Below are 20197 nucleotides of genomic sequence, written 5' to 3'. Positions count from 1 at the left end.
CTGGTTCTATAGGTAACTTGACAAACTTACTCTTTCTCTACTTAAAAACAAGCTTTCTGGTTCTATACCTCAACAAATTGGAATGTTGAAGTCCCTGAAAGGACTTGACCTCTCTGAAAATGTTCTGGTTGGTTCTCTCCCTCCCTCTATTGGAAACTTAACCAATTTGGATTATCTTGGCGTTTTTGACAACAAAATTGTGGGGTCAATACCGAAAGAAATTGGAATGTTAGGTTCCCTTGTTCACCTAAAGCTGTTCACCAACAGCCTTAGTGGTTTCATTCCAACAGAGATGAACAATATTACAAGTTTGAAAGAATTTGACCTTGCTGAAAACTACTTGATCGGCCATTTACCACAGCAGGTGTGCCTTGGCGGAGCACTTGAAATTTTTGCTGCACTTAACAACTATTTCACAGGTCCAATCCCCTTGAAGAACTGTACAAGGTTACGTAGATTTCGACTTGAATACAATCAACTTACGGTGAATGTATCGGAAAATTTAGGCATATACCCGAACTTGGACTATCTTGATCTGAGTCATAATAAATTGATTGGTGAGCTGTCACCAAAATGGGGTCGGTGCCGTAATCTAACAAGCCTAAGGCTCTCGAACAATAATATCTCTGGTGCAATACCCTTGGAACTTAGAAAGCAACTCAGCTACGAGTATGTGACCTTTCTTTAAATCATCTAACTGGAGGCATTCCAAAGGAACTGGGGGAGCTGAAATTTTTGTTCGACCTTAAGCTGAATGATAATCATCTTTCAGGCAGTATTCCTCCAGAAATCGGAGTGTTGTCTGGTCTTGCTCATCTTAACTTGGCTGCAAACAACTTAAATGGCTCCATCCCACGATGGTTGTGGAAGTGCAAGATACTCTAGGAACTAAATTTGAGTGCCAATAGATTGAGTGGAGAAATTCCTTCTGAGGTTGGCAGCTTGTCTTTCCTTCAAGTTCTCGATCTAAGTCACAATTTTCTGATTGGTAAATTACCGGAGCAAGTCGGGAACTTGAAATCTTTAGAAAAGCTTAATCTCTCTCACAATATGCTCCTCAGTTTTATTCCCTCTACTTTGGATGATATGTTAAGCTTAACATCTGTTGATGTGTCTTACAATCAGTTAGAGGGTCCTCTTCCACACAACAAGGCCTTTCGAGAGGCTTCATTTGAGTCTTTCAGGAACAACAAAGGCTTGTGCGGATATATCACAGGTATGGAACCATGTTCCTCGTATTTAAACCATAAAGTTGAGCAGAAAAAGAACAGCAAAATTGTGATTGCAACTCTAGTCCCTATTTCATGCGCACTGCTAGTTGCATTTATCGTCTTTGGGATTCTTTCTTTTTCACAACGAAGAGAAAGGAACACTGAGAACACGCCACGAATAATAGCAAGTGATAATCTATTTGCAATTTGCAACTTTGATGGGAAAATGGTGTACGAGGACATTGTTGAAGCAACTGAAAAATTCGACTCCAAATACTGCATTGGAATCGGGGGATATGGAAGTGTTTACAAGGCACGATTGTCTAGTGGTCAAATGGTTTCTGTGAAGAAACTTCATCCACTTCCAAAAGGTGGGGTGGCGGATCAAAAAGCTTTTTACAGTGAGATTCAGGCCTTGACTGAAATACGCCATCGCAATATTCTGAAACTTCATGGTTTCTGTTCACATCCCCGACACTCGCTTCTGGTATACGAGTTCTTGGAAGGGGGAAGCCTGGAGAAGATACTAAAGACCGATGAACAAGCAGCGAAGTTCAATTGGATTAAGAGGGTAAACGCCGTTAAAGGTGTGGCTAATGCTGTGTCCTATATGCACCATGACTGCTCCCCTCCTATAGTCCATCGTGACGTTTCGAGCAAGAACATTCTGCTAGATTCAGACTATAAGGCTCATGTTGCAGACTTTGGCGCTGCCAGGATTCTAAAGCCTGACTCATCCAATTGGACCTCATTCGAAGGCACTTTGGGTTACACGGCTCCAGGTATGGTTTTTTTATTCTATCCTTTTCATTTTTATGCTATAATTGTTCTGAATTTATATAAAGTAAATTGTTAAACACAAGCTGAAGTCATAATCATGCACTTTAGATTGCTTGTTGTTTTGTAGAGCATGCTTATACAATGAAAATCATCGAAAAATGTGATGTCTTTAGCTTTGGAGTGGTGACATTAGAAACGCTTATGGGAAGACATTCTGGGGATATGATATCTTTGCTGTCATCATCATTTTCTTCACTCCCACCATCATGCACATCATCGGAAGCAACCTTTAGTCATTTACTACTGAAAGATCTGTTAGACGAGCGTCTTCCATCTCCAAGTAGACAAGCAGCATCAGAAGTTGTCTCCATTGTAAAACTAGCATCTCAATGCTTACGTTCCAGTCCACAATCTCGACCAAGTATGCAACAAGTTTCTCAAGAGCTTTCAACTCGGAATCCACCCTTATTGGAGCCGTTTCACGCAATAACATTAAGCCAATTGCTTGATTTGAGCAGTTATACATCTTGAAGACTGCACATGGAATTACTCCCTTTTTTCGTTTTTCCTGTTCTGATTTGTACATTTCCTTGATCTCTCGTGTTTTATGCCTTGTTTTACTGTTAGTTTGTATAATTCCATGCTGTTTATATGTAACTGCCGAGCAGAGAACAGATTCCAAAGTTTAAAGGGAAAGTCTTAGTTGTTTTCGTCCTTGAATGCATCAACCAAAAATAAGAAAGATATAGGCTTCCCAGATTGAATCGGTTCCATAAAAAAGAAAAAAAAATATTATCCCATGCTCTATTTTGAGCGCACCGGTTTGCATCTCTCAACAAGCCAGAGATCCCACTCAACAAGCCTGAAAGTTTCAAATTATCATATATATTTTAGATATTTTATTTGTTTGTTTTTTTATTGATAATCTGTTTTTTTCTCCTAGAATTTTATAAGTTCGTTCCCTAACATAAAATCTTGCATTCATCTGTCCCTGGATCCCAGTGCTTCTATTCGGGTCTATACCTTTAATCGTGAATGGATTAGTTCCTCCAATTTATGCTCTGCTTCTTTATGAGGGTATCAAAACCTTATTGAAACCACCTAATGAACTTAAAAGGGATTCAATATTTTGAATGGTGATATTTATGGCCCTAGGCTTGGCTTCATTATTGGCATATCCAGCTGAAACATACCCAATTTCTATGGCTGCATGTAAATTGATCTGACGAATAAGATCAAAGTGTTTCAAGAAAGTGAATCACATGGAGGTCGGGTTGTGTGATGATCCCGACCACTCTATTGGTTCAATTGGTGCAAGGGTCCAAATGCAGGAACATTACGTGCTCTAGCCGGAGATGCACCAAGTAGAATGGTTCAAAATATTTATCAGGCATTGCAGGTTTGGTCGTTGCTTTTGTTGCAAGTCACTATATTTGCAAAATTCGTCACTGAGTCGAGACTGTGTAGCATTAGAAAACGAACTATTTAGTTTGTTAGGTGTTGCTCATTCCTGAAATATGATTAAATGAAAGCATGAAAGATGATAATCACTCCCCCGTTATAGGATTTTATACAAGATTTTTCTGAAGTGTTTGTTTTTTATTTGATAAGATCACTATCAAGAATGTCAAAAAGGAAAATGATGGCGATGATGACAATTATAATAGTGAGAATGAAATAGTGTGGCAAGATGATGACTGTATTCGTCCTACTAAAGATATTAAGGCTGCTCAATGGGAAGAGACTGTATTCAAAGATAATTTGCTGTCAATATATTAACAGAGCAATATGTTACTATCCCCTCTAAATGAATGGATAATCTGCAGGCTAAAACAACAAAAAAGTTTGGAATGAGCAGACGAAAGCCGAGCATATCATATGGAATTGTAGGCTGCCTTCACCGATAGCATGATACTGTTAAAGACACTATTAAGAATACTTGACAACAGCCTCAATTGCAGGTTGCTTTTGATGTTCTAAACAAACCTATTTTCAATCGCTTACCATTCGGCTAGAATAGCACTAATGGTTGCACAGTGTGATGAAACAAGTAGCAAAAGGTTGAATATTCCAAGTGATTGGGTTCAAGGGTTCAATTCTGACTATAAACAGTTGTATGAAGGTCCAGATACAAAGATCTAACGTTGGTGAACACCCTTGTTCACGAAAAACACGACTGGTGTGGTGATTTAAGGGATTATAAAATACTTGTAATGGAAAAAGTAGGATATGAAGCATAAATTTCAACCCCAATAATCACCATGCGCCCTGATACTCTGCATGGTTGAAATGCTTTTAGCTATAAATGTAAAACATATTCTCCATTCATATTCATAGTCCCAGCAACTAGTTTCCCTTGCAATTTTAAGCTATGGTATCGTTTATCAACAAGTTAACATCTTCACCATTCAGGGTCTTCTCCTCCTTCTTCACCCTGCTGCTGGTTTCTCCTTCCCTTGTCTTTGGCTCTTCATCATCAGCAAGACAGAAGGAAGCCAGTGCTTTTCTGAAATGGAAGGCCAGTCTTGATACTCAAAGTCAATCTTTCCTCCCTTCTTGGGATGGAAATGGCCCCTCTAACTGGACCGGGATCATTTGTGAGGAGTCCACAAGTGTGAGCCATTTAAATCTTTCGAGTTTCGATTTGAGAGGTACACTCCATGGCTTTAGCTTCTCTTCTTTCCCCAAACTTACTGTTCTTGTTCTAAGCTATAATTATTTCAATGGGACCATTCCATCCGATGTTGGTACTCTATCTAGATTAGCATACCTCACCTTGCCTTCATATTATCTTTCTGGTGAAATTCATGCAACTATAGGAAACTTGACAAATCTGCTCTTTCTATACTTAGACAAACTCTCTGGTACTATACGTCAACAAATTGGAATGTTGAAGTCCCTGAATGAAGTTGAACTCTATGAAAATAATCTGGTTGGTTCTCTCCCTCCATCTACAGGAAACTTAAGTAACTTATCTCATCTTATCCTTTTTAACAATAAAATTTCAGGTTCCATGCCAAAAGAAATAGGAATGATGGGTTCTCTTGAAGAGCTTACACTGTCCAACAATAGTCTTATTGGTAAAATTCCTGGTTCCATAGGAAACTTGACAAACTTGGTCTTTCTCTACTTATTCGAAAACAAGCTTTCTGGTTCTATACCTCAACAAATCGGAATGTGGAAGTCTCTGAAAGGACTTGACCTCTCTGAAAATATTCTGGTTGGTTCTCTCCCTTCCTCTATTGGAAACTTAACCGATTTGCATCATCTTGGCCTTCTGGTAATAAAATTTTAGGGTCTATACCGAAAGAAATTGGAATGTTTGGGTTCCCTTGTTCACCTAAAGCTGATCACCAACAGCCTTAGAGGTTTCATTCCAACAGATGAACAATCTTACAAGTTTGAAAGAATTTGACTTTGCTGAAAATGTGACATCCTCAATACTGGTTTAGTGACTAAATTGTAAAATTTCATAATTTGGTAATAAAAATATAATATTTGAATAGTTCAATGATTTATGTGAGGATATTTCCTGAAAGTTGTTAGTAATTATTAAAAGAATTAAAGGGCAAAATGGTCATTTGACATGAAAGATTTTTATTTCCCTTATAAGATAAGGAAAACCCACGTGGAATCTATTGTTATTCCACACAATTCTCTCATCTTCTACATTTTCTTCTCTTCTCCACTGTGGAGCATACAAGCAAATGTGAGTTTTCTAATTTATTGATCGTTTGTTAATTTTAAGGTTGGGTTATGATCATTAGATGATAATTAAGCTTAAGAAAAGCTTAATTTGTTCTTAAACAACAAGATGAAAGGTATAAGAAAGATTAAAGATTTTGAGTTCTTGAATTAAATCTTGGAATAGAGTTCATAATTAGAAGTGGAAGTCAAATTTGACTTGTCATCAACTTAATTAAGAGATTTATGAAGTTAAAAATGATTTATAACAAAGTTGAAAGTTAGTAAGATTCTTAATTTTAAGAATCATGATGATATATGGAATATAAAGATAGTTTATATGGATATAAGTTGATGTTGGTAAAGGTATTTAAGTTTAATGGCATGATAGGGACTTAAAATGGAAGATTTGGATGAGTATTGGTGAATTTTCAGGTTTAAACAGTAAATTCTGGGTTTTTACAGATTATGCAGGAGGTACAGATACCCTATGGAAGGGGTATCGATACCCCCTAAAGGAAAAATGGAATTTTAGTTCATTAAACTAGTTTAAGTTATTAATATCAAGTTATAAGGTTTAGGCTTTTGTCTCAGAAATTATGTTTATGTAGATATTGAGCCTAAACAAATTCTGGAACAATCGAAGAATTAGGATTAAATCAAAGCAAGCAAGGCTAAGGTGAGTGCAATTTAATTTGTACTTATATTATTGAATAAACATTGGCTTGCGATGAGCCAGTGACGGAGTTACTATGGTAAGAAGTGACTCCTTAAATGCTATTTGAATTTTGATTGATAAAATGCTTATGTGTGCATTAATACATGAGCACATAGACATGAGTATATGTGATATGTGATACTGAATTACATGAATAAAGGAAAATATAGCATAAGTCATCTAGCGTTGATCATGAAATATATGTAAGTATATACATGAATATATGTATAAGTTTATATGCTATGTGATTATATGCACATGTGATACATGTTATATGATATGAAATAAATGTTTACGCACATACATATGGTATGTGACAGAAGAAAAGAAATATGTGATTATAAGATCAATGATTACACGTACATGTGATACGTGACAAAAAATAAGAGATATGTGTTTATAAGAGAAATGATATGAATAAGTGATGTGAATATGTGAACTTTTATAAATGATAATGTTCATGTTATGTGATATGAGAGCTAGGGGTATAGTTGGCATGCCAAGGGTCGAGGGTTTATCTATGTTCTTCGGGACATATAGTTTTCGGGACATATGGACTGTTTACCTATGTTCTTCGAGACATATGGGTTGTTTACCTAGGTTCTTCAGAATCTGTGGACTGGTCCTTCGGGACATTCATACTAGCTGTGGTGACAGCATAATGGTGCACAACCTCAATATACTCACATACCTTAAGTTCTTAAAAGTATACATGATCTTTAAAGAGAGTAAATAAATCAATTGATATGATACTATGTATGCTCTGTTGTGAAATGGTATATGTGTTTCAAGGTATGTATAGAAATGTTAAATATATATTTATATGATAAAAAGGAATATAGTGATAGTAATATAAGTATTGATAAGCATATTAATTGGCTTACAAAAGTGTTTGCATTATCATATGTTATTATGTTGTTATCATGTATACGGAAATCATATGTGAAATGATTGAATTCATAGATTGCATATTTATATTTATGAGAAATGCATTATTATTATGTTTATGCCTCACTAAGTCTATGACTTAGCATGTAAGTGATTTACACGTAGGTACTGAGAAGTAAGAGGATCAAAGTTAAGTTCAAAGTAACAACATAGCTTTGCTCAAAGATCATATCAGAAGGACCTTACACAATATGTATGTTTATGTGATATATATGTTGGCATGTAAATAGAGTTGTTTAGTATGTATGCTCTGATCGATGTTTGTAATGGTTTAAAGGTATAAATGTAAATGGTAAATGTATAGTAATGAACGGTTAAATTTTTACGAGTTTTATGTACGTTTTACGAAAGTTACTGTAGCAGTTCATCGATACACAATTTATATTTGAAATATTTCACTGTTCACGGTGTTGTTCATACCGTATAGTACTATTCATAAATACATTTTTACCTTAACTTTTTATAATAAAGCATAATTTAATAGTATTTTATTGTATTTTCTTAATATAAGTTCAAATGTTTTGTTACTTTGTAAAAATATTGTTTTGAAATATCAATGTGACATCTCAGACTCTTATCTGGGTCGGATATGGGTTGGGGTGTTACATTTAATAGTATCAGAGCTACGTTTTAGCCGATTCTAGGCTAAAAACGAAGTCTAGAGTGTCTTTATAGGTGTACATGCCAACATAAATGTGAAAACTTCTGATCTGATAAGAGTAACAAGTATGTTGTTTTGCTAATAGAGTTATATGGTTGTATTTTATTAGATGTCTGGACATAATAGCTCTCGAAGTGAAGTGGGAGATGATCGACCCGTTGAAAGCAGTAATTCACATGCCATGGCCAGGCAAGGTGAAGAACAGACACCTTCTGGAGTGTCTGCACATGATCAAGATATTTTCTTCAGGACGCTATACACTGTCCTGACACGTTTCCAACCTCCTGCTATTTCAACTCCGATAATGAATGTTGCAAAAGAGTTGAAGGGTTTAGGAACTCCAGAGTTTAAAGGTGAAGTCGAAGAAGGTTATGTTGCTGCAGACCTTTGGCTTAATGATGTAAAGATTATGTTAGATGGACTCCACTGTTCTGATGTGGAGAAATTAGATGGAGTGGTCTCCTTGCTTCGTGGGCAAGCTAGAATCTGGTGGACGAATGTCATTCTGAGAATGACAAGTGATCAAGTGACCTGGTCCTTATTTTTAGAAGAGTTTAAGAACAAGTATATAGGAGACCAGTTTATTAGTCAAATGAAGCAAGAATTCTTGAATCTGAAACAGATGAATCGTACAGTGTATGAGTATTGTTCATGGTACTGTTCATACCGTATAGTATTGTTCATAAATACGTTTTTACCTTAACTTTTTATAATAAAACATAATTTAATAGTAGTTTATTGTATTTTATTAATACAAGTTCAAATGTTTTGTTACTTTGTAAAAATATTGTTTTGAAATGTCAATGTGACATCTCGGACTCTTATCCGGATCGGATACGGGTTGTGGTGTTACAGAAAACTACTTGATCGGCCATTTACCACAGCAGGTGTGCCCTGGCGGAGCACTAGAAATTTTTGTTGCACTTAACAACTATTTGAAAGGTCCAGTCCCCTTGAAGAACTGTACAACGTTACGTAGAGTTCGCCTTGAACACAATCAACTTACAGGGAATGTATCGGAAGATTTAGGCATATACACGAACTTGGACTATCTTGATCTCAGTCATAATAAATTGATTGGTGAGCTATCACCAAAATGGGGTCAGTGCCATAATCTAACAAGCCTAAAGCTCTCGAACAATAATATCTCCGGTGCTATACCTCGGAACTTGGAAAAGTGACTCAGCTACAAGTATGTGGCCTTTCTTTAAATCATCTAACCGGGGGCATTTCAAAGGAACTGGAGGAGCTGAAATTCTTGTTCCACCTTAAGCTGAATGATAATTATCTTTCAGGCAGTATTCCCCCAGAAATCGGATTGTTGTCCGATCTTTCTCTTCTTAACTTGGCTGTAAACAGCTTCAATGGTTCCATTCCACGATGGTTGTGGAAGTGCAAGACACTCTTGGAACTAAATTTGAGTGTCAATAGATTGAGTGGAGCCATGCCTTCTGAGGTTGGCAATTTGTCTTTTCTTCAGGTTCTTGATCTCAGTCAGAATTTGCTGATCGGTAAAAAACCAGACCAAGTTGGGAACTTGAAATCTCTACAAAAGCTGAACCTTTCTCGGAATAAGCTCTCCAGTGTTATTCCCTCGACTTTGGATGATATTGTGAGCCTAACATCAGTGGATATATCCGAAAATCAATTGCAGGGTCCTCTTCCACACAACGAGGCCTTTCAAGAGGCTTCATTTGAGGCTTTCAGAAACAACAAAGGCTTGTGTGGAAATGTCACAGGTTTGGAACCATGTTCCACAAATTTAAACCATGATCCTGATCAGAAAAAGAACAGCAAAATTGTGATTGCAACTCTAGTCCCTATTTTACTCACACTACTACTTATACTTGTTGTCGCCAGGATTCTTTTGTTTTCACGACCAAAAGAAAGGAATACCGAGAGCATGCCAAGGATAAAAGTAAGTGATGACCTGTTTGCAATTTGCAACTATGATGGGAGATGATATACGAAAACATTGTTGAAGCAACTGAAGAATTTGACTCCAAATACTGCATTGGAGTTGGGGGACATGGAAGCGTTTACAAGGCACAATTGTCTAATGGTCAAATGGTTGCTGCTTCCAGAAGGTGGGTTGGAGAATCAGAAAGCTCTTTACAGTGAGATTCAGGCCTTGACTGAAATACGCCATCGCAATATTCTGAAACTTCAAGGTTTCTGTTCCCATCTCCGACACTCGCTTTTGGTATATGAGTTATTGGAAGGGGGAAACCTGGAGAAGATACTAAAGACCGATGAACAAGAAGCGAAGTTTGATTGGAGTAAGAGGGTAAATGTTGTTAAAGATGTGGCTAATGCTCTGTCATGACTGCTCCCCTCCCATACTCCATCGTGACATTTCGAGCAAGAACATTCTGTTAGAATTAGAGTATGAGGCTCATGTTGCAGACTTTGGCGCTGCCAGGCTTCTAAAGCCTGACTCATCCAATTGGACCTCATTCGAAGGCAGTTTCAGTTACGCGGCTCCAGGCGTGTTACACAGGCTGAAGTCGTAATCATGCACTTAAGATTGCATATTCTTTTTTAGAGCTTGCTTACACCATGTAAGTAGATGAAAAATGCGATGTATTTAGCTTTTGAGTGGTGACATTGGAAACCCATGTGGGAAGGCATCCTGGGGATCTGATATCTTTCATGTAATCAGCATCATGCTCATCATCAGAAGCAAACTTATGTCATTTACTACTGAAAGATCTGTTAGACGAGCGACTTCCATCTCCGAGGAACCGAACAGCAACGGAAGTTGTGTCTCCATTGTAAAACTAGCATCTCTATGCTTACATGCCAATCCAGCTCGGCCACGTATGCAACAAGTTTCTTAGGAGCTGTCAACTCGGAATCCACCCTTACTGATGCAGTTTAACACAATAACATTAAGTCAATTGCTTGATTCCAACAGTTGTACATCCTGAATGCTGCACGTGGAATTACTCCTCATTTTCGTTTTTATTGTTCTGATTCTGCATTTCCTTAATTCCTCATGTTTGTATCACTTGTTCCCGATTTCTGGAACTCAAGTGGACACATGTATCCAAAATAAGCATAGCATTTTTCTCCATGTACGTCGCATTTCACTAGAGAACTAGTTTATTTGTTCTCGCCAGTTTAAAAGTATTTTATAAAATTTAGATAAAAATATTAAAAATAAAACTGATCATATTTTAAAAGAAAATTGACACCACTTCAAAAATAATTGACAACGTGATCTAAATCTTCTCACTCCACTTTATTAACTGTAATCTAAAGGTAATATTTATTAGCATTTATAAATTCTATGGCTATGGAGGAAGAGAAATAAAAAATAGTTAGAAATTAAATAAAAACAGTTATAACAGGAATTAAAGTTAAAATGGTACAAGATTTAAGCACAAAGGGCTCAGAGATTATATCAAAGAGATCTGATGAACCTGCATTGCTCACTTTCAAATCCAACCCCCCCCCCCTCGGGGATTAGGGGTTAACATGCCCATTTGTCCCAAATCCAGTATCATCGTCATTGCCAACCTAATTAAAGAACCTTTGTTTAAGTGTAGTTTTAGTGCTAAATCGTCTTATTTTCTTCCACCTAAACAAAACCGGAGTTGCGAATAGCACCATGTCTCTCCCTATATCGAATATTACATAAACGGGCATGAAATGATCGATTGACCTCGTCCATAAACCAACAACGGCAAGGTTAAACTCCGGTGTTGGAACTTGAACGACATTAGAGATGGTAATAAATTAGCCTAAATATAAAAAAGGGGCCCCTAAACTAAAACCAAATGATTATTCAAGCCCACGCCTTCTTATTGCAATGATTAAATGTTCATACATCTATTATTAAGTGAAAATAGATGTTTGATTGATTGTAATAAAATGATAGGGCTTGGACAATTATTTAATTTTAGTCGAAGGGTATTTTTTTATACTTAAGCCTAGAAATTTTCAATAAATCACCGAGATAGGATAAACTGCTGCAGCTTCGGCATCATCAATTTGGGAAGAAGGCCAAGTGATGAGCTCTGCCCTGAAAAGAAAACCATCTCGAGCTTCGTTGATCATTATCATGCATAATACATGTATAGACTGTTTGATGTGGCGCAAGCGAGAGAGTTTTCAGTTGGATGCCATGCTAGATGTAGCAGCTTTGTAGCGAAATCAAAAGTATTTCCATTTGAGTCGAGTGCTGCATTATCTGCTCCTTTCCCTGAAAAAAGAGATGGGATGCATAGATAAAAAAGATGTAAAACAAACCTCGAGCATATATACAGAAGTAAACAACAATTGTTTGCAAAAAAAAGGCTACAATCCTTGTGCACTAATAATCAAGCGAAATAACAGAACGATAATAAAAATGGTTTATTATGCAGACAAAAGGGTATAAATTAAACTGATGGAATATAGACAATGACATCTCAACTTTTTGGACTCGATAAGGACCATGTGAAACACATACCTCGTCTAATAACACCTGATGGACTACCAAGGGATCTTAAAGGCCTAGATGTCAAGCCTTGTCTCCTGTAAATTCATTACATAATTAAAAAAGGAATTTCTAACAATCAATGAGATATTCTTTTCATTCAGGACTTTCCAAACCAATAAAGGTTAATCAATTCCCTTCAACAGCAAGTCACATCATTATATTTACAATTGCCAAGTAGCCAAGACTATCGAACATACCTCATCGGGCTTTTGCTAGCTTCCAGTGTGGTTGCTTCCTTACTACCTTCAGAACAACCAAACACTTGAAACAGATTGCTGGAATAATAGAAATCACTAGGTTATATATCATCCAGGTCCTAGCATATTTGGATGTTAATTTAAGATGACACCAAGAACCAATAAAATATATAACCTGTACCTGTACGAACCAGTAGCCACTCGAAGTCCATCTCCACTTAGACAACACTCAAATTTGTCAAAGATGGAATCATTTTCATACAAATCACAAAGCTGCTCAAGGTCCCCAAGAAAAAAAGGAAAGAAAAAAACATCCATCATATGGGGTAAATATGGCATATTCTTTTTAAATAGTATCAAAACAAAACAGAAGAATCTCAGAAGAACACATTACCTTAGGTCTAAGGTATTCATGAACCTCGAAAGTTTTAACTGGACCAGAGTCCATATTTATGTCCCACAACTGACAGCCAAGAAATCAAAACCTTGTTACAGAACAATAGGAGGAAGGCGTAAACAAATATAGGAAGTTTTAACTGGACCAGATGCCGTAGGTACATAAGGGCAATGTGTTGTTCAAAAGGAGAAGAATTAATTCCATAAAAACATATCAACCTTAAGGGTCAAGTAGTCACGACTTAGCATATGTCTTCCATCCTTGGCAAACTTGATGTCTGAGATAGATCCTATGATATCTGTGAAAAAAGACCTCGAGCCTGGAGATTCTTGTTCCACAAACCTGTGCCATCAAGAAACTTCAAAAATCAGAAAAAAGAAAGCGACTTCTCAAACGACCATAATGAATCAACCAAGATAAAACAAAAATACCACAAGTCACTTACAATTTACTGTGTCTATCACACAACGCAGACTGTCGCATATCAATAAGACGAATTGAACCCTTTGAACTACTGTAAGCTAACATATTACAGTGTATAGGATGAAATTCTGCTGAAGTTATCACCTCTGCAAATATATACTCAAGCAAATGAATCATGCCAACATGAAAAGTACATAGAGAATTGTATTTTACAGAGAAACATCATAAATTGATAAGAATATTTTGATAAGAATAAATTGATAAGAATGATGTTTGCAGAACCCAAAGATGATATGAAGAGAGGCAACTAAGAAAAAAAGGAAGGTGTAGAAAAAGGAAAAAAATATTTGCAGATACATAACCAAAAAGAAGGGAAAGAAATAGGGGTGAGATTTGGGACACCAGAAAGAACAGAATCTTTTACCTATAGAACCATAAGCAATAAAAGATAAATAAAAAATAATTAAAAAAAAGCAAACATATCCATAATGTCCATGTCAAAATGGATTCGCACCAGTCAAGTCCTCCATGTTTGCAGGCTTCACATCAACGATGTTAAAACTTTGGCAGCTAATTTCAAGGTTCCAGAGATTAATTCGCAGATCGTCAGCCGAAATAAAAGTTTCACCATCACTACAAACCAATAAGAACGGAAAAATAAGTATTTCATCAAATCATGAGCAAGCTTTGAAGACCATATATTTCAGATCAAAAGTGAAGCAACTACTCTCTCAATGTATGATCTTCTAGTCCATATATTGGGGGGGGGGGAATTGGGGCTAAAACCATTGAAATAAGAATACAAACCTGTTATTGGATATGGAATTAATGTGATAGTCATGAGCATGACCATATATTCTTCGACATTTGGCCATAAGGTTTGTCTCATGACTAGTTACCTAATTATAACAAAAGAATTATGCATTAGATCAACAGACCACATAGACAATAATTTTGACATATCAAACATAGCCTAAAAATAGAAATATTACAAAAATATCATAAAAGATTCCGAAGTATCTTAGAAAGTAAGCATTCTGGATAAACAACTACCACAGGTAAACGCAAAGATGGGAAACCGCCAGTTGGGAATGAAAAGTCATTGCTTGTGCATCCTCCATTTGCAATGTTTTGTTTGGAGCTTGTTGATATACTTGAACCAACAATAGGACCATTTCCCCTGGCTTTGGTGGAGTCCACATTCATCTTACATACTTTTTTGACCTTCTTCTTTTGTACCTGTCCAAGTTTGAAATGACATTAGAAAGACCAACCAGGTAACAAGGTTAGAATTGTAGATTAGCCGTACTGCCACTTTTGGATTATTGATGTTCCTTAGAAATCACAATAAATAATAATCTGTGTGTAACTTCATAATTATAAAATCTCAGATAAAAAGATGCCTTTGCCTACCTTCCAAAACTTAATTGTTTTATCATTAGTCGACAAAAGAGAAAGATCGCCATTAGCTGACTGGCACCACCTGATTTTGTTAATTTTCTCCTCAATTTCCAAGCTCTTGAGATAGTCAAACTGTATTAAGCCAATAAAGTAGACATTTCAGTGAAAGTCAAGACTAGAAATGTTTTAGTATGTCAATCCAAACATCATTGTGTTTGTGTCTGGCATAATCTAAACATATATACCGCAGGTTCGTGGCTTTGAAACTCTGTTTTATAGCGAAACATGGGGTGCCTATTGATTAGATAATCCATCTTCTCTAGATCTCTCCGACGCCCAACATGCTACATTTTATACAGTTTTTTGAAAGAATGTATCACAAAACAAGAGAACAACTGAGGTAAGTGAAACAACACAGCTTCAGAAACATAAACAAGGAAGCAGTAAGCAACATACATCTCGAGTGTCTGTCCTTTCAAACAAAACCACTCGACCTCCTTGGTCCCCGGTAGCAAGGTGATCGCCAGTTCTATTAAATTCAATGGCGGATATGATATCAACTGAAAAGGAAAAAATGCCACGTAAATGAAGTTAGCAGAGGAATCAGAAATGTATGAAAAACAAGTACCAACTACATCACACCCATATCTGTTTACTTCACACAAGCAGAATCATCAATCAAAGAGCATCATGGAGAATAGTATCTCCAAATTTTCAATTTAATCCCTCTTAACATTGAGGACGATGAAAGGAAGGCATCATAAAGAGCAAACATATTAACAGCACAGCTGAAAATGTTTCACTTAAAGAACTTAAATGGTACCCACAGGCCAACAACAACATTAACTCACAGGCCTGGTCACTCACGTGACTATATTCTAAGTCAGACAATTTGATTAGTTCATTTGGACCTTTTTTCCATTTTCTACAACTCCAATGTGAAAGATCAAGCTGCAATAAACGCACACATGAAGCTAATGCACTTTGACATTGACCATGTTAGTCCAGAAATCACAGCCTAATGTCAAGTGCATCAATCACACATACAAACTCAGTCACTTACCAGCTAAGGCTTGTTTGATACCATTTTCTTTTTGGTGCACCAGTCTCCAAGAAAAAGACACTACTAACTAGAACAACTTGCGGCAAACAATAGGCAACCATGTATGAAATCATATTTTGTTGATTAATTATTTCAATCATTTAGTCAATAACACCTAATCTCAGCTGAAAGTCAATCGATAATTATATAACAGGCAGAAATTGATAAACAACAATTTACACACCATTGTTTCACATCACACCTTGAAAAGCTACACTGATTAAGCTAGACCTGCATCTTAACATTAGAAAGTAATCCAACCTAATGTATATCACACTGAACTCACGTAAACAACCGATAAAAGAAATAACAATGATGAAAAATGATTTTATAATAAAAACTGAGCTATTAGGAAAAATAAAATAAAATTAAAAAATTCATAGCCCTAGGAAACTGAATCGAATAAATTCAATAATTGCACCTTCCTGTATTTCCTCTCCAGCAGTCCGCTCTCCAAACACCTGCGAAAATTTCCACTCCAACGGTTGTGATCCTCCCACCGGAGCCATTGCTTCTTCCGCACTGCCGTTATTCATTGCTTCTTAGCTCGAAAAACCGATTCCACCTCACGAAATAAAATAAAATCAAGCTCAATGCATCAACTATCCGATCTGCCACTCAAATTCCAAAAAAAAAAAAAAGATTGAAATATTTCATCGAATTGAAGCAATCTCAATTTCAAAAATGCAAGCTTCTCGATCGATCATCTATATTTTATACACAGTGAAAAATTCATCGGTGATCATTTATCACTCTTTTTTTCCTCATAATCGATGAACACCGATTTAATATATTTGTTAACAAAAATTAACATCGAAGATATTTTACACTCTATCCTTTCAATTGAAACTTTCACAGTTACTCTCTTATTTTTCTCTTTAAATGTGGGAGAAAATGTATAAAAAAATGGAAATTGGAAGATAATGACGAAGCTGGAAATGCGACGAAGCTTTTTGGCTGATTATTGGAGCCCTCCCCACTCTCTATCTCTCTCTCTTCCATTTTTCTTTTGGTCAAATATTTTAGTTGCTCCCTTTACTATGTATTTTTTGCAAAATTAGTCCTGGCTATAATTTTATCATTTCAATATCCCAATTTTTTTTAAATGCGTATTACCAACTCAGTCTTGAATGCTAATTTTTTTTGTTAATTCGATTAAATAATATAACGAGATACATTTTTTAACATATATATATATAATATGTATCTTGTATAACAATATCAATGTATATAATATAACCACATAGTGAAATAATAATAATAATAATAATAATTTATATCTTTTACATCTCCGAAAATAACCTTCAGAAATCTCTTCATCTAACATAAGTTTCAGTTTCGATTAACTTACATTTATGAAATACAAATATATGGTCAATTACAATGCATAGACAAAGCATTTGACAAACAATTCCTTCGACAAGCCCACATAATACGTCAGAACAAAATTTAAAGTTTAACTATCAATTCTACATGGTTTATAGATAAAAAATAATTATTATGACCCTATGACTCTCACACACTAAATACCATTATAAAAATCTTCGACCAAGACATAAAGAAAGGGATGAACTGCCCATAACCAACTGACTGTCTTCTTCTTCCCTGCCTATTCTCTTCCTCCTTTAAATATTGATCAACGGTCGTTCTCTCACCAATAACGACTCTTTGCTGAAACTATAATGGGTGAATCGCAAATATCTAACACAATCCATTTATCTCTAATCATAAAACATCTAAGTAAATTAAGAAAGAGTCGTTATATCTAAATCATAACTCTCGGGTCAAGCCACCCAGGTCCGATCCTGACATTTTAAGGGCCCTAGATCATAATGTGATGACAAGAAGACAAGTGGGGGCCCATATCTAGATTTCTCCCATCATTAAAATGGGGCCCACTGAATTACAATATTTTTGAGTTTTTTAAATAAAAAATGATGTTTAAAAATATTTTTTAATTATTGAGGCCCACTAAATTACCATATTTTAGAGTATTTGAAATAAAAAGTATGTTTAAAAATATTTTTTAATTATTAAACTTAAAAATAATTTAAAAAATGGGCCCCTCCAAACTTGAGGCCCTAGGCGGTCGTCCCCTGGCCTATGCCCAAGGCCGGCACTGAAGCCACCTTATGACATTTCCCTTTAATTAAGGGGAGACAACTTGTTATATCTCTCTGATGATGACCTCTTAAAAACTCTCTATCTAGCAAAGCCTTCGACTAGTCTACATTCCGTAGACAAACTTTTGATCAACTAGAACACATAAACAAGACTTCTGACAGACAGATTTATGCGTTAGAACAAAATTTAAAATTTAACTACCTATCGACCTACAAATTGTCATGATGATCCGACAATTGACACATACTAAAAGCCACTATAAATACTCTCAATCAAGACCGAAAAGAATAATAAACCATCTATAATTGGCCAACCCTCTTCTTCTTTCTCATCCACTGTCTCTCTCTTTCAAACATTGATCGTAACTCTTCACTTAAATTAATAGTAACCCACCAACGACCAGCCATATAGTTTGATTGTCATCAACAATATAAAATTATTTCATGAAATTAATAAAAAATTGAACTCATTATTTTTTCTTGTTAGTCCATTATAATATTTAACCTCATGATTAGCAATGAGTTTTTGAATATGTCAATGAAATTAAAATTTTAGTATTTGACTTTTTAATTCGGATCTTATCATGTGTAAATGTTATTTATGAGTTTTGTACATAATTATAATTTATTTTTTATTCTACTAATTAATTGTAATAATATTTTTTATTCTACTAATTAATTGTAATAATATATATGTTTATTGTAATGGTAACTCAAAACAGGGGCAAATACACATTTCAAAAAATATATATTAAGTTTATATAAACTAACGTATAATAAAGGGACCTTACATGAATTTTGACCTTCTTTTGTTCTTTTACTTTTTTATATTTGGCATTAAATTAATGGATAAACTACACATATAATCCCTCCACTATAGTACATATTTTAGTTGTATTTTTCTATTATTAAAAATTATTAAATAGTCACTCAAATTTATCAATGTTATTAACAATTTTGTAACTATCACATCATATCCCAATTAATTATTTAACAAAAATGACTATTTTGTAACTTTTAGTAAACTCGATAGATTATTTAGTAATTTGTCATAGTTGGAGATGCAGCTAAAAAATGAGCTACAATCAAGAGACTATCTGAGTAGTTTACCCTTAATTAATTAACTATTTTGGAAATATTCGATGGGACGCTATTTGGTGGGAAAACGACGTCGACTTTTTGTTTCTCAACTTTATGGATGAGGTTGAGGCCATGGCCATGTTTAGCGTAGATTACAAGGTTATCTCTTTTCCATTCTTCTTTTTTGCTTTTTTTGTTTAATCAATATGCCCAAAATTTCATTTAGACAAAAAAAAAACTGAAATAAAAATCAAAATATCATCAAGAAGAATCTTATTTCTTTTAGAATGGAACAAAAAAGTATAATGGGCTATTAAAATTAATTAAATATGATAAAAACATGATATTTTTTTTAATAATTTAGGTGATTACAATGTATTATTTGTTTAGGGTATTTCTTAATTGTTAACAATATGTATATATATCATGTAAATGTAACTGTTCGAACATAGATAAAATGATATTTTCTTTTACCACTAATTTTATTAAGTAAATTTACAAGTGAAATATATAGCCAAACTTGTATATTTCACCATATAATATCATCATTGCATATCAATCACACACATTCTATACATGAATTCACTTAGTGACAGATCTAAAAATTTAAGAACAAAGATCTAAAATTCAATATTCTTTTTTAAATAATAGGTATGCAAATTTTTTTAAACTTTTAATTGTTCCCTTAACACATTAAACTAATTTTAATTATTTTTTAAAATAATAAGAATGCATTTAATTCCATCAGGAGCTTAGTGCAATTGCATATTAACTCACTGGATCATATTGTAGACCTACATAGAAATGGCCCATGAGAGCATTATATATGTAGGATAATTCACATATTACTAATCTTTAGATGATACATGACATTTGTAACACTTCATAATATTTCTTAAGTTAATTTATATAATATTTTTCTTGATTCATCATATAAAATTTAAGAATGTATAAATAACTCTACATATGATATATAATTTACTAAT

General features: G+C 34.9%; 2 protein-coding genes across 3 annotated transcripts; one reads left to right on the top strand and one right to left on the bottom strand.

Annotated features, from left to right (window-relative positions):
- Positions 1-1035: 1035 nt before the first annotated feature.
- LOC120192478 (MDIS1-interacting receptor like kinase 2-like) lies at positions 1036-2572 on the top strand. The gene is made up of 2 exons (XM_039195251.1): positions 1036-1993; positions 2119-2572. Exons 1-2 carry the CDS (start codon positions 1051-1053, stop codon positions 2520-2522), a joined length of 1347 nt encoding a protein of 448 aa, XP_039051182.1. The 5' UTR covers positions 1036-1050; the 3' UTR covers positions 2523-2572.
- A 9292-nt stretch (positions 2573-11864) lies between these two features.
- Positions 11865-16849, bottom strand: LOC120192477 (serine/threonine protein phosphatase 2A 55 kDa regulatory subunit B beta isoform-like). 2 transcript variants are annotated; one of them, XM_039195249.1, is made up of 14 exons: positions 16430-16849; positions 15363-15466; positions 15152-15250; positions 14919-15038; positions 14559-14744; positions 14313-14404; positions 14020-14138; positions 13528-13651; positions 13301-13424; positions 13080-13148; positions 12867-12958; positions 12686-12763; positions 12459-12523; positions 11865-12209 (listed from the first exon to the last, which is right to left on the bottom strand). In XM_039195249.1, the coding sequence occupies exons 1-14, from the start codon at positions 16542-16544 to the stop codon at positions 12067-12069; spliced, it is 1530 nt and encodes a 509-aa protein (XP_039051180.1). In that variant the 5' UTR covers positions 16545-16849; the 3' UTR covers positions 11865-12066. The 2 variants fall into 2 exon arrangements, with proteins under 2 accessions (XP_039051180.1, XP_039051181.1); XM_039195250.1 differs by lacking the exon at positions 12459-12523 and having other exon boundaries at positions 16430-16848.
- Between the last annotated feature and the right edge of the window lie 3348 nt (positions 16850-20197).

This window comes from Hibiscus syriacus, unplaced genomic scaffold, assembly GCF_006381635.1.
Source record: "Hibiscus syriacus cultivar Baekdansim isolate YM2019G1 unplaced genomic scaffold, ASM638163v2 tig00116975_pilon, whole genome shotgun sequence".
NCBI lineage: Eukaryota > Viridiplantae > Streptophyta > Magnoliopsida > Malvales > Malvaceae > Hibiscus > Hibiscus syriacus.
The sequence above is the reverse complement of the archived record's forward strand: the minus strand, read 5'-3'. Positions and strand labels throughout refer to the sequence as shown.